The sequence below is a fragment of the Phoenix dactylifera genome, chromosome 13, assembly GCF_009389715.1.
Source record: "Phoenix dactylifera cultivar Barhee BC4 chromosome 13, palm_55x_up_171113_PBpolish2nd_filt_p, whole genome shotgun sequence".
NCBI classification, from domain to species: domain Eukaryota; kingdom Viridiplantae; phylum Streptophyta; class Magnoliopsida; order Arecales; family Arecaceae; genus Phoenix; species Phoenix dactylifera.
In genome coordinates this window covers 5,992,564-6,008,110 of record NC_052404.1, presented here as the reverse complement: position 1 = coordinate 6,008,110, position 15,547 = coordinate 5,992,564, and the positions used below count along the sequence as shown (strand labels likewise).

General features: G+C 35.8%; 1 protein-coding gene and 1 non-coding gene across 2 annotated transcripts; one reads left to right on the top strand and one right to left on the bottom strand.

The window, feature by feature from the left end:
- Window positions 1–1,422: 1,422 nt before the first annotated feature.
- Window positions 1,423–1,495, bottom strand: TRNAR-CCU. The gene has a single exon. It is a non-coding gene; the product is annotated as a tRNA-Arg (tRNA).
- A 1,046-nt stretch (window positions 1,496–2,541) lies between these two features.
- LOC103723609 (GDSL esterase/lipase At1g54790) lies at window positions 2,542–10,820 on the top strand. The gene is made up of 5 exons (XM_039132857.1): window positions 2,542–2,996; window positions 4,496–4,696; window positions 8,873–9,039; window positions 9,394–9,664; window positions 10,416–10,820. The coding sequence occupies exons 1-5, from the start codon at window positions 2,750–2,752 to the stop codon at window positions 10,682–10,684; spliced, it is 1,155 nt and encodes a 384-aa protein (XP_038988785.1). The 5' UTR covers window positions 2,542–2,749; the 3' UTR covers window positions 10,685–10,820.
- Window positions 10,821–15,547: the final 4,727 nt, after the last annotated feature.

Sequence of the window (15,547 nt, the reverse complement as noted above, 5' to 3'; positions counted from 1 at the left end):
TTTATGGGCTTTTATCTATTGCATTGCTTGTGCTCGAGCTCCTCTTCTCTTGCTTATTTTTTCTTTTTCCTCTACTTTTTTGTTCTCTCCTTTTTGGCTTCAATCTATACTTCATTTTCGTTTATTATTTCAAAAGTTGTGGTGGGGGTTCCACCATTTTATTCAAATAAAGAAGTTTTAGTGGAGAGGTATATGAAGTTGAACCACTTCCAAATATGTTATATATACATTCAATTAATTGCTTTCTTACCTTAAATTTTTTCTCATTTGGTTTTTTCTTATGTATGTTATCAGTGATTCTAGGGATCATCATAATTCATCAACGGGGGTACTTGATTTGCATGATGTTTTGTTTGTTTTACAGAAAGGTTGTTGCTTAGGGTGCTCAATTCCAGCTTGAAACTTATTTAGGATATGAAAGAATCACACTTAACGTGCCATAAAAGAAAGAAAATGTGCGTTCGATTGCAACAAGCTGATGGCTGTGAGTGTATGCATTTTGGTCTCAAGCTAAAGGAGCTAGAATATCAATAAGTTTAAATATTTTCTTCTATATGCCTGTAAATAGTTGAGTTTGGAAGCATAGTTGTATTTTTAAGAATGTTTCTGAGATAAAGTGGATTTCAATAATTCAAATTGGAAACTCAGTCATGCTGCAAGTGCTTAAAATCTTGACCCTAATATTATCGAAACACTATGTGGGATACATTTGGAAGGCAAAGAACTTTGATTGAATTACTTTAGCAATATATTATATTGCTTGATATTTTAATAGAAGTGTTATAATTGCAAGCCATTATTGTTGCTGGTATTTAAATAGTGCTGCTATAATTCTTATACAATATTCCGTCAATGATTTATCCTCAGTGTTGTAAATGTTCGAAGATGACATGGCTCTTGAGTCTGGCAGCGTCGCTCGCGAGCTCGTTCGCTGTGCCATACTTCCACACGATCGAGTTCGAATGGAGGAGGCGGATCTGAAGATTTTGCTGGTCAGGCCTATTCCGCCAGTATTATGAAAATGAGTCCGTTGACATAACGGAATATTTATAAAAGTTTCCATTGTTATTGGCATTGAACTGGCCATATGGAATTTCTTTTTTTTAATTTCATTAAATTTCAGTCCATCTAAAATGGTGAAATTCTTCACAAAATTATTTACTTTAAAAATATGATTTAGAAGAGGAAAAGGACCATATGTTGTTATAGTACATTAGATTGTGAAATATTTTAGAGTCAAGTTTGCAGGATATTGAGTAATGTGTTTCGTAACATTCCAAAATCAAGGTACTACAGCGCAATAAAAGCTCTAGATCCACTTCAAGTAAAGCTTCTATTCGTCCATCTATAAAAATTTATTTTTAAAACTTTCACATTTTATTAGGAAAAAACTATGTTTAAAAATCTTGAAAAAGGAAAAACCGCGCCAGGTAGGGGTCGAACCTACGACTTTCTGCTTAGGAAACAGACGCTCTATCCACTGAGCTACAGGCGCAGTAACAGGAATGATCGAACGTTTCTCGACTTTTATCTGAACTCAAAGAAAACCCCGTCATCCACTAACCCCCCCTGATGTTCAGAATTGAAAACCAATTAATTATCGTGATAAAACTCACCCTCTAAATTCATATCCAACCAAATCCATTTGCTTAGTCTTATGTAATCCTGATCACAATAAAATCGATTATGACCTTTAATGGAAGAAATACTGGACACCTCGATCTCAAACTTGACCGACCTTCCTGTTCTCGGATGTAAACCGAAGCGAACGACTTCGGCTCCAACCGAGAAGTCACCAGCCGCGGAGAACAATCAACACGCATTGATAAAAGCGAACAACCCCAACAACCGACAGCCTTGGCAGTCTGCAGCCGCAACGGCATCACATTCTGCGCCCTACTAGCGCACTCTACCGCCTACGTAGATTGGCGCCCATGCCACGACCGTATCACCGACCACTGCCTAACCATCATTGCACGCCACATCAGTCCAGATAACAACAGACTGGCTTCTTTTATTAAGAAGAGCAACCCGAGAAACCTCAGGTACGCAATATACATGCAATACGCTATCTTTCTCACAGAACCCTCACTCTGCTGAAATCTCTCTCTTCCATACCGTTTTTTCGTTATTCTAGCTTAAGCATTAGAGGATCCCCACCAGAAATTCTTCGAAAAGTGGATTTCTTGCAGGGCATCCAGAGAAAGAGTCCAGCGCCCAACGCCTCAACTAGCCTACTCAACCCGTCTCCAGCCGACCTCAAGGTCGTTTAAACTACGCTTCTATCTCTGTCCGAATAACGAGGCAACAACCATAATCATCATTTAATTTTGTTTTCCTTTTTGCTAACAATCTTAATCATCCTTGCTGCATCCAAGCCAAAGTATTCAGATAAGTTGCAAGTCTGATCACATCTTTAGCATCCAACATGGCATGCTCAAAAACGACTTGCTTGCTTGACAACCGTAGCAACGGGTGTTGCTAAATTTTTCCCCTAACATCTTACTTCATCCTCCAAATCCGTGCAATAGAGAGAACAAATTCCCGTGAACGACTCGCTACCGAGTCGCCCCACCTATTTTCTTGCAAGCGTGGCATGGCCTCACCTGTGGAGTAGAGTGCAAGATTTTTAAGACCGTGGCAGTTGCTGGGCTCCTACCAACCTCAATTTATCTTTTACGTCCCACTACCTCCAAATCCAAATATTTATAGATCCAGTTCAAGTGAAAACCATCCAAGTCTTCCTCTCATGGTTCAGCTAAGAACTATGGCTCCAATGGCAAAATTCCTCGCCTCCATCTTCCTACTTATCCCTCTTGCCTTTGCTGATATCAGTTTCAACTACCCAGCAATTTTCAACTTCGGCGACTCCAATTCCGACACCGGCGCGCGCATCGCCGCCGGCCTCGAGAGCCTCGAGCCGCCTAACGGTGGGTCCTACTTCCGCCGGCCGGCCGGAAGGTTCTGCGATGGCCGACTCATCATCGACTTCCTCAGTAATCTCTCCCTTCTCCACTTTAATTCCCTCTGGAATTATCTCTTCTCCATGTATATTTGAGTGCTAGGTTTCGGATATTTTGTCTGAAAATTGAAGGTAAAGTGAAGTCTTTAATGCACAAATATTGATAAGTTTAGTAATTTGAGTACTGTTATGAGGCCTTTTAACAAGCAGTTTAGGGGTCAATGTCATGGTGGTTGTTTTGTGCTAGTCTGTTAGGTGGAATGGTGGTTACTGATGCGACTGCTTTGGCTTGGTAATGGTGATTGGTTCACTTGAATTAATTCAACAATGTCTTTGAATTATGTGATGAGAATCCAAAATTTTTTACGTTTGCAAGAAGGAATGCTTACATTGTACAACTGAGCTTACCAAAATCCCCTCAGTCATAATAAGTAGTAACCCATGTTATGGTCGAGATTGCTGGATCTTACCTTGACTGCAGCTTGAGCGACGAGGCTACCGGTGCCCCAATGGACTATAAGTAGATTTAAGTTTGGTTATTGAGTTTATTAAGAATGACGTTTAGTGAAACTACATGGATCACTTGGATCAGAGCACATGTTTTTTAAAGAGTTGAGAGCTGGATGGGTTCTGGTGTCTGTGGCGATTTGGTGGTGGATCTGGCTTCAAGGAAATGAAAGGGTTTTCCAATCTAAAAGTAAGGGCTGTTCAAGAGATAATTGATTGTCTTACATTTCTAGAAGGAATAAAACTCTGATGCTTCCTTATCTAAGTCTACTCATCTTATACCATGCAAGAATGCCTGTTCTATTTAATCTCATTTCTTGCTCATTTTCATTTGTATCTGGTTGTACCTCCATTTGTAGCCGGCTTAATGACCTCTCTGAACTTCTTGGTGTTCATTCAAATCTCAAGAAGATTTTCTTAAGAAGAAAAAGGATAGAATGACACTTTTAATGAAAGAACTTGACTAAGTTGCTAGAACTCAGAGTAAAGGAATAATGCTAATATGCAAAACATCTATTTACCATAAATCAAGCAACACATACCAAAAAGGTTTTATTATCATAGTCAACAAGATAAACCCAAGATATTGTATACTGCCTGATCTGCCACCAAACAGGATCATACAATGTATTGCAAGAAGAATGCACAATGCTATAAACCATCAATACCGGTGCCAAATGCTTCATCGTTGTCGTCATCGTCGTCGTCATCATTGTCGTTGTTGTTGTCGTTGTTGTTTTTGTTGTCCTTGTTGTGCCAGGGAGCTATTCACAATATTTATGTCTGATATTTTTGCAATTATTTTCTAACCTTTATTTTTCTTAAAATGTAGTTTTATTTGTGTTATTCTTAGTATACTGTATATCTGATGCATCATCTTTCTTTTTTTTTCTTTTTTTTTTTGTTTTCTTTTTTTTTGATGTAATATCTGACGCAGCATCTTATCCCCATATATATATATATATATATAATATATATATATATATATATATATATATATATATATATATATATATATTGTTGCAGCGGATGCTATGGATATGCCATTCCTTAATGCATATCTGGATTCTGTTGGTGCACCAAGTTTCCAGAAAGGTTGCAACTTTGCTGCAGCTGGGTCTACAATACTTCCAGCAACAGCATCATCTGTCAGCCCGTTTTCTTTTGGCATTCAGGTGGCTCAGTTCTTTCGATTTAAAGACCGAGTTCTTGAGTTGCTAGCTACAGGTAATTTTTTTTTTCAGGTGGAGTGGGGAACTTTAGGCTTATTATATGACAAAAATTGAACTTCTAATACTAATGAATTCTATCTTACCTTTTCTCAAAAGTTGTGAAGCTTATGTTAGAGTTGATAATTAGGAGCTCCATTATCCGAATCAATATTGCAAGCATGGTTTGCTGTACTGGTGTGTACCGTCTGATATCAGGCATATCGTACCATACTAGTACCAAACCAAAATTCAGTATGGGAGGTGTACTGAGTCCATGTATGCCAAACTGGCTCCCTACCGGCCATACTGATATTGTACTAGCATTGTACCGGTACGGGATCCAGTACCGAGATGACGAACCTTAATTATAAAGATATTATTCTTCTCATAAAATTAGACTTTGTTTGATCAACATTTGTTTCATCAGGGCTCATTTGTTTCTTTTATTATTTCTTATGCTGTTCAAATTGATCACTTTTGTTAGGAAAGAGGATACAAATGGATAATGAATTCTTTATTCTGTTAATAATCAGATCAACTAGATGGTGGAGAAAATGTTCTATATATCACCAACACATGTAAGAAGAGTTTAAGTACATGGAGTTCCAATAACCAGGTGCTCAAGTTGCTACCATAAGTATATGGATAAACACTAGTGCATACAATCTAACTTCATGTCTAAAATTGCATTATTTATGTAGAGGCCTTGATCAACTGAAAGAGCTATAAGATGAGTTACTAAGTATGTAGCAAAGAAAAGTTTCATGAACATCAATTTGCATGTGATCCATACTAATTATACCATATAAAATTTGTAATGTGTAACACTTAAGGAACAGGTTTTAATATTTAATGCGGATACAGTGTGAAGAGCAAGATATCATGCTAAGGCTGTGCAAAATATAGATCCTACACTTACATATACTATTTAAGTATAGTTTATTATAAACAAACTACAAACAAAATACATATGAGAAAATATAGGAGTCATATATGTTTTGTGAGTATCTACAATATAGTGGGCAGCTATAGTATCTTTGATGCCTCATTCTCCTTGGTGGATCATACACCAAGAGTTTGTTGCAAGAAAGATGGGATGGACTATGCAGCGAACAAAAAATGCATCAAGGTGGGAAGGCGGAGCTTGTAGGAGGTAGCGCAATAGTTGAAGCAAGAATGGCGCATGATGCGTGGGGATTAATGGATTATGATGTTGACCCAACATATTAAGCCAAAAAAAGTATGATTCCAGCAATAAGGGAATCAAGGAAGTGATGCACCAAAATAGCTAATGAGTCAAAACTGTGAAGGTACAATACTAGTGCCGAGACAATTCTGAAGTTTGATTGACATAACTCCAGAGAACAGATACATGAAGTTGAAATATATTAATATAACGATGAAGAGATGGGCACCAATAAAGTGACTGAGAATAGCAAAAAACAAAATCTAGTCACAAGAAATACCCTGAACTTTGATATGAACAATCAAAATATCTGAGGCATTGGTGATTTCAGCAATGCGGTACTGCAAAATGAAGTTGCAGGCCTTGTTGTCTGGCTGTGGGATGTGTTGGTTGACAAAGTTGACAAAAACTGAATAAAGTAAGGCAAAGATAGCAATGTAAACTAATATTGATCAAAATGATTAGTATAGAACATTGTTATTTGATGATTACCATGACCTACATACATTTGATGATAGTAAGGACTCAAGTGCTGGTGCCGCTTGGTGTGCCAGTCGCTAGTAGGCACAGAAAATGTTGTGCTGGCAGATGTGCCACACCATGCCAAAATAAAAAAAAGACTTAATAAATTTTTAAATTAAACAATACTTTAACATTTTAAAAATAATAGGTGCTGTACTGACCTGTACCAGTTGCCAATATTGGCTTGACACTGTATGTGTCTGCTGGCATGGGCCGGCACTTGAAACCTTGGATGACAGACAACTGGACACCAAGCATAACAAAATATCTATGTCTCAAAGTTGGCTATGTTAAAAGAACATAAATAGATGCTTGACAATGCGACCTCAGGGCAGCTGAGTCTCATAAGAAGCTTCTTGAGGCAAAAAGGTTTGTTTATTTAAGGGCAATAATGTAGGATTTGAATGATAGCGGAGGTGACTATCTAGTCATAAAACTGTCTATTTGGGGTTGCCATGGTTTCTTAGAAGTTGATGACAAGCTTCTATATCAATCACATCATAATCTGTGTTGTTGACAAGATTTTTGCCAATAGTGATATGTTGCCACCTTTTTAAAGCCAAAAGATCTTGTCCGGAAAAGGATGTGGACCTGTGGAATTTTAGTCAAGTGCATGGTTTTCCTTTTGGATGCGATGCCTTAACACAATTCATCATAATATTTACAAGAAGATTGGCTTCACTGTGTACCTCACATGAAAGTATGTACACTTTGGAACAAAATCAATGGATCATAATATGCTGAAATCCTCCTTTTGTTATCCTTCTAAAAGATCTTCTCTTTTTTTCATATTTTGTTCCCTAAATTCATCTTCCTTTTTGTTTGTTGATGGATATTTCCGTTGTTTACTTAAAAAATAAAAAAACCTCTTTTATACGCAAATACATCGAACGCAACTGGAGGAGTCATATTCAATCCCTATTTGTAGGAACTTTGCAAATCCCCTATCAAGCTTTTTTCAGAAACTGATCATTCATTACCTAAGTAAAAGCTTTTGCAAAACAAGCTTGAAATCTAGCATAGCTTTGTAAATTCTTATATTTTGGTACCGTAGGCTCATTACATTCCCTTTTGTGGATAACTGAGTAAGATGCGTGTGCACATTTGCAATAAGAAAACTATAATACAACGCTACTACCAATATGGTAAAAACTTGTCATACCATTTATCCTTTGAGAACACTATAAGTTATTACTAAGCTCAGTCAGACAAAACTGCTTGTTATGTCATTCAATGCAAAATAAAATAACCAGAAAAATTGATTTCCATGTGCATATTGTACATGCCGTATAACCTAAAAAGACATCCTAGCCCTATTTCCTCCTTACTGACCTGCTTCTATCTGAACTCCTTTGGTAGCCATTAGAGATGCTGATTTGTCTGGCTACTTTCTTATGTATTCTGTCCTGATAACTGCAAAATTGTTGCAAGTTATTTGATGCGGGAAACCTAAAAGATGAAGCTCTGTTAGCTAAATTTTGATGCAAGATAGATTGGGGAAAAGAGATTTAGGGTTCAATGGAAGGTTAGCACAATGCAGTAGAAAGTGTGGGTGTTAGAATTTTGAAATTAATATGGGATTTGGGTCGAACTGAAGTAGAAAGGTGAAATTGTTAATATAGTTTTGTGGTTGATGTAAACTGTTTTAGGCAGGAAGTGGTATTGTAGTTTGATCATGTTAGATGAACAGTTTACCATTTTCCAGGTCATCTGGCAGCAGATCTAGATGTAGATTATCGTTGTGCTCCGAGAATAAAAAAGATTTAGTTAGTTCAAAACCTTTCTAGAAGTTGGAACATATCTACCTGAGATTCTCTGTTTCGAATCTAATTTAACTCTGACAAAAATCGCAGAAAAATCAGATCATCAATTGATTACTTGGTTTATTTGAAGCTAAACCACTGGCACCCACCTGTCTTCTTCACTGGTTGGTGGACTGGCCAGAACTGTAACTATAATGCTCATCTTTGTTCCAGCTTATATGTTGTAAAATATCAATGCTTTGAACCATTGTTCATCATACCGGCCCGAACCAGGCGGTACGGAGCGTACAGTATCATACCAGTTCGGTACCAGTACCCAACATGGGAGGCATACCCACACTCGGTACACCAAAAAGATTATGTACCGTAACGATATAGTGCTAGTGTAGCACCGGTATAGGGTGTAGTATCGAGATGACGAACCTTGCTTTGAACTGTGTACATGAAAGTCTGGCTTTTGTATTTGAAAATATTTGATCAAAGACAGTGAGACCTTTCAGCTTGAGCCGGAAGAATGCTTAGAACTGGAAAGCTCCAAATTATCATCAGGTGCCCGATGGTATAATACTCATACGCACACATAAAATAATAAGACTAATTATTGAACCAACTTGTTCATCTTGATGTTTTTAATAGTGACACTCTTTAGTTATTCATCCGCATACATTTATTGTAGTTCATTTTGGAGTATGACATGCACAATTTCTTTGCTTTCCTGCAGGGAACAAATATAAGAGATATATTCCTCAGGTTGATTTCTTCAGTCAAGGACTTTACATGTTTGATATGGGACAAAATGACCTTGCTGGTGCATTCTATTCCAAAACAGATGACCAAGTTATTGCTTCTATCCCAACAATACTTGTGGAGTTTCAAACCGGACTTAAGGTTTGAAAATCTTCTGCTTTAGATTCAACGTTTTTGAAGTAATCTGAAAAATGATTTATAGGAGAAATTCTAAAATTTTGATTGGGTACAATTAACCCCCATAATGCAACCTTTAGTGACTTATTGGATCAAAAATAATACATAAATGTTTGACTTCTTTGTGTATTATATATGCTTAATTTTCTGAATAAGATGTTCTACTGTTCTAGTAACCTATTTTCTCTTCTTTTAAATATATTTAGTTCAGTCCTCTTAGTTTCTGTCGTGGTTTATTTAGTTCGTCTGTAGTGGGGTCCTTGCGACATAGAGTTGTATTCTGACTTTTCTTTTCTTTTCTTTTCATTATACTTCCAGCAATTATATGACCAAGGTGCAAGAAGATTTTGGATTCATAATACTGGTCCACTTGGGTGCTTACCTCAGAACATAGGCATTTTTGGCAAAGATCCATCAAAGCTGGACGAGCTTGGATGTGTGAACTCTCAGAACCGTGCTGCTAAGCTTTTCAATCTGCAGCTTCATGCACTTTGCACAAAATTGCAGGGTGAATTTGCAGATGCAAATATTACTTATATTGACATCTTCTCCATAAAATACAACCTCATTGCAAATTTTTCTCGGTATGGTAGGTAACTACTTCATTGATGATTTCATAGAAGCCAGAGACTATGTTGATTTGTAAGCGTAAACTTGATTTAACTTTGTCATGCTTGGCATAATATTGGAACAGAAGTAAATGAGGTACTTCTTCAATCATAAGTGGATGAGTCATGATCTTTAAATCTAACCTCTTACCGAACCAAGTGAGATGGTTACGTCCTACTGATAAAGCAGACTAATTAACTCTTAACAATGAAAAAAAAAAAGTTATTCCATGCAAATTTGTGCAATACATGAAAACAATTTTATTTTATCACTAATGATTCTTCTGTTCAAATAATAGGACAGAATATTCTACATTCTGACATAACATAATATCTTGCATCATTATAGAGTTGGAATCCATTAATTATCAAATGGATATTAGTGGTGTAAGAGGCTGCAAGTATTAAGATTTAAAGCATTGACACCAATATTATTTCCAGAGTTTTGGCCTGTTGGGTAAATATGACACAACCACAACAAACATTTAGGCTTCTCCCTGTAAAAATGTGGCCAAGTACAAAAATATATCAGTTATCTACATGATTATTTCAGGCAATTTGTAGTTGCATTCTGCTGAAGTCATCAATGCCACTAAGTCGGAAGGTCTCGATTGTTCTGGGATCAATTTTCCATTGCATCGCATGCAGCTTTCATACTTTTATGTCTGCTTTCCTCAGAATGAAGGTAAACAAAGAAATATATATAATGATCTGCTGATGTGTGTTTTGCAGGGTTTGAACATCCCATAACGGCATGCTGTGGATATGGGGGACCACCGTTGAACTATGATAGTCGAATCTCTTGTGGACAAACAAAGATTTTTAATGGGAGCTCAGTAACAGCGAAAGGGTGCAATGATACAACTGATTATGTTAATTGGGATGGAATACATTACACCGACGCTGCAAATCTTCATGTTTCATCACAAATACTCACTGGAAAGTACTCTGACCCACCATTCTCGGACAAAATGCCTTTCCTTCTCAAACTAAAGTTTTGAGATCCAGTTGACTTTCAACTCCATCTACTAATAGGCCACTATGTAGGAGTTAAATGTATTATTGTTATTAATGTTATTAAATGAAGTTGCAATCCTTGTTTCTACGAGTGAAATAAATGTCGTTCAATTCTTTCTATGATCAAAAGCTCTATACAAAATTCTTGCTGATTATTAATCCATTAAACCTAGTTAATCTGTAGATCAATGTTAATCCATTAATTACATCCAATTAACATGTTGATCTATACGATATTTTAGAAACTCTTTAATGTATAATTTTATCCTTATGTAGTTAAACAGTCTAACAATGGGTCACTTTCAGATTCTGTTTATAATTGTGTTACTCAACCTGATTATTAAACGGGTCAAGCTAGGTCAAGCTGGATCAAGTGGGTCAGCCTCTAAACCTGAACCAGGGCATTTAATAAACATGTAGTCTTGTTCCCCCATTTTATGACCAGAAAGAGATTATATCCAATCGAAATCCACTAATTTTGTGCCTAGTTCCTGTTGGACTGACAGGTTGGATCAGGGATTGGCACTCCTTAATTCATGTAATCACATTATGCTTCTTGCATGCATACAAACCCCAAAAAAGAACAGAGTACGCATAAATATGATTCAGGATTCCATGTGGCTACTAATATTTTAGTCAATAATTTCTTTAAATTAGAATATCAACAATGATTGCCTTACACATACAAAGTACTTCAGCCTCCAACTACAAGGGTAAATTGCCTCCATTTCTCTTCAGTCTCTTCCCTGGTCTTGACGTTGAATTCACACTTGTTTTCTTTAAACGTAGGTCCACCAGGAGCTGGTAGCTCATCGATGGCAGCAACTAGTTTTTGGCAGTACTAAGCATAGATTTATTTTATTTCTCATCTGTTGCTAGCAGTGCAAGCACAAAGGCAAAAAAACTTCACTGACTAGAACTTAAATAGTGAGAGAAGATGTTTCAGCTAGTCATTCTCAGTATTTTTCCATCAAGTTGTTGCACTCCTTATTTTCAGTTTTGAAGCATGCAACTGTGAATAATTGATTTTCCATCAAGAGATATGCAATAGAGATACTAGAAACATATATTATGCTTGATGGTTCATGATTAATAGATTTTATAGATAGCGCACAACTTAATTCCTTAGAAAAATAGAGAATAAAACCATATTTCGGAAACTCTGGTTTACAACCAAGTGTCTATATAAATGAGAGCATTGGCTGTTAACAATTTAGAAGTTCAAAAATTTACGGCATCTCAAAAAATGAGTATTGATTTAGAAATATGCCATATGAATGTTTTGTATTTTTTAAAAATATGCAAAACAAAATAGTTAAAAATAAGTAAGGACGTGTTTATATTGATTGCAGTACATTTTCCATCAACTTGTTTCCACTAATTATTTTCTGGTTTAAAGCAACAAAATTGATTTTCCATATAGAGAAAAAAAGAGCTAATACAGACATACACAATATGCTTGATGGCCATGACTAACAGCTTTTACTAACAGATAATGAAGCAATATTTCAGAAATTATGTATTAGAACCACATGTTTTATGTAACAACATTTCTTGGTAACATTTGAAGATTTGATATGCACAACTTCTCAAAGTATGAGTGTTGATTTAGAATCATGCACATAAGAATAATATATGTTTAAAAGATATGCACAAATAAATAAAGTTTATCTTTGAATGCATCAGATCTCTCTTGACAGTGTAGCAGCATTACAATTACACTAGGTAGCCTCAAGCATATAGATTCTGAATTAGCAAGAGTTCATGCAAGCTGAATATGGTATGAAGATATCGAACAATATTCTAGTGCAGAGAGTATTTTTCACCAACCAACAATTGTTGATGAAAAGGATTGCAAATAACTAAGAAGCACAAAAATCATTGTGATTTGGGTTATCAGACGAAAGATCTGAAAAGGTTAATATCATTTTGGAAAGGTCAGTGCTAATGTTGCTTTCCTATCATTGTATTTTAAGTGTGTTGGAGACCCTTTTTTTCCTTTTGAGAGAGATGTAGAGAGGTTAGGCAGGGCCTAATCATTTCCATTAAGCATATGAAAGTACAAGCTTAAGAAACAAGACATCAAGAAACAAAAGTAACAAGAAAGAAAAGGATACAGGGAGAAAACAGAGGATATCATTGTCTGAGAAATTATTAGTATACTCTAAAACAATTTGGATGGTATTTTCATGGAAGAGATGTCATACTAGGAGGATTTGCAGTCTACTTTAAACCAATGAGTACAATTTTATGTTGGAGTGTTGGAGCTATTGTTGTGAGAAATAACATAGCAAAGGCTATGGTGACACAATTAATTGTCTTCCAATCCCATCTTTTGGTCCAAAAGGAAAAAAAAAAGTTTAATTGCTTTCCTGGCATGGAGCGTATGATGTTTGAGGCAGATGCTATTCATATGATTCATCTGTAAAAGTAAATGAAGGTATCATTGCAGTAATAGGGCGATTTAAATGACTGATATTATGGTATGGAACTCGAAATTAGCAGCTATTTAATGGTTGAACAACTTGCAAGAATGTACCAAAATAAATGCAATTATTTGTGGCTGTTGCAATACTACATCAAATTATAAAGGTTTTACTAGGGCAGATGAATTTATTATTTTAAGATGTTGCATTCCTCATTTCTTCTCTCTTATCCCTGAGTAATGATTTTTATTTAGTGTTCCAATATTTAGTGGCTTCTAGTATTTTATTGTATAGTAAGATGGAAAACAAGGAAACTATTGCATGCCGGAAAGGTTTTAAGTCTCGGCGGCGGGGGACATTCCAGCCATCTTGTTCCATTCCTATGAGAAAATGAGATGGGGGCTTTGACCTTTGTGTGCACTACAGTTTAAGCTCTGTGGACATGAAAAGAAACAAAGATGTGCCTGTGAAAAGAAAAGTTTAAAACCTAGCGGATCTAATTAATTATGCACCGTGCAGTCTCTGGGCATCCCAAATTTGGATCTATGAAGTGTATATGCTTTAGGCTCTGAATGCAACTTAGGTTTGTGTCTTGGTTTCATCTCACAACTGGATGGTAGATTGTGGGTTTAGACACTGCAGTGTGATGTGTGAACTCAAATTTATAAGTACAAAGAGTTAAAGGTTGTCAGTTTAAGAGCTTAGAATATATTAGAATAATTTTAGGGATCACGTAACAACTTATATCAGTATATATTATTTTTCTTTGTTAGCATGATCCTATATCGATCAGTACTATTTTCTTTTGTTAGCATGATCTCGTTAGAGTAATTTTAGAGATCACATAACAATTTGTATTGGTAAGTATTATTTTTCTGTATTAGCATGTGCTATACTAGCATATATTATTGTATGGAGACCGTATAAGAGTATATACAACCTCTGAGATGTACCGAATATGTTGGAACGGAGAAATAAAATCACTTCTCTCTCTTTTCTTTTGTTTTCCCATTCTTCCGTAAATTTTTTAGCAGAATAAAACTTTTAGTTCAATCAAGGACCATCAAGGTTTCACAAGTTGACACATTAAGATCTAGGCATCCAACTTAATATCTGCTTTCATGTGGATTTGTAATGGTAATCAGCTTCTGCTTCGCAGGCTAGTAGATTAAAGTAATCATGCATTGTTACATACGAAAATGGCGTGGGCGTGCCGCTATGAATCGAGTGGCATAAAAGAAATAAATTGTGGGGAGTGGTAACCAGTACAACTATTCCCTTGTTATCACCTTCTTCAATTGTGGGGTACCATCAGCATACTTGAAAGCATCTGCCTTGCTCTGCAATCAAAGTTACCAATTGTTATCAAATTTGGAAGTGAAAATGTCATCCTCCTTTTCAGAAGAAAAAATAGCTTGATATGTTGATGGAATGACAATCACAAAATTCCAGAAAACAGAAAAACTTATAAAGCTGACAAATAAATGATCAAATGAAACTTTATAATGCTAATGTTATTTTCATTATTTATGTTCCATTTATCAGTCAACACTGCAGTGTCATAAAGTTGGATAGGATTTGCCATGAAAAATTAGGGGACTCATAACCTGATTGTGATGCGACAAGCTAGATGGAAATGCAGTGGAGATCCCTGAAAGCAACTTGGGATTCTAAAGTTGGGGAGTTAAGCTAATAGACTGATATTGCAGCATATTTCTTCTTTTTGTCATCATAACTTGATGGTCAACAAAATAAAGTTACTTCAAGACATCTGTTATAAAGAATCATTCAAAAATATTTTATTATTTATGTTTCATAAGACTACTGGATTTCTGATCTATCGCTCGAAAAAGGCAGGTCCAGAGATTGGCCATTTTGAAATAGCCAGGAAGAGAAAATAATGAATTGATGGATTGACTTTCAAAAATCAGGTAAAATAAATTCTAGAATACCATAAAAGGCATTCTGGAGTAAATAAGCCTAACAGAGGTAGAGATGAGGGTCCATACTCACCCCCACCTATCTATTTAGGCCCAATTTGGAATTGCCGTAAACAGTAAAGCATCTATTTATAGGGCTTTAGGCAATAGAGCTTTCACTAGTAGGGCTATTAATAAACAGTTATTTATTATTTAGTGACTATATTTATAAAATATTGTAGAACTTTAACATCTATTTGGTAACTGAGTAAATATTTTTAGTGTCAAAAAAATAGAAGTTTTTTTTGCATGTATACCTTCCAAATATGCAAAATTACATGAATACCCTCGTAAAGTTGCTATTTGCGTGTATAGCCTCATAAAATACTTATTTTGTATGTATACTCTTCTTTTTCTCTTTTTTTTTAATATATCATACCATCTAACACTATTAAAAGAATAAAAAAGTTTAAATCTAAAATAACTCAAATACTCTTATGGG

Bases quoted from the DNA above. Each gene is read 5' to 3' on its own strand.
- LOC103723609 (XM_039132857.1), top strand. From the start codon at position 2,750: ATGGTTCAGCTAAGAACTATGGCTCCAATGGCAAAATTCCTCGCCTCC. The intron at 2,997-4,495 runs GTAATCTCTCCC...ATATTGTTGCAG, and splicing joins ACTCATCATCGACTTCCTCA to CGGATGCTATGGATATGCCA. The intron at 9,665-10,415 runs GTAGGTAACTAC...TGTGTTTTGCAG, and splicing joins TGCAAATTTTTCTCGGTATG to GGTTTGAACATCCCATAACG.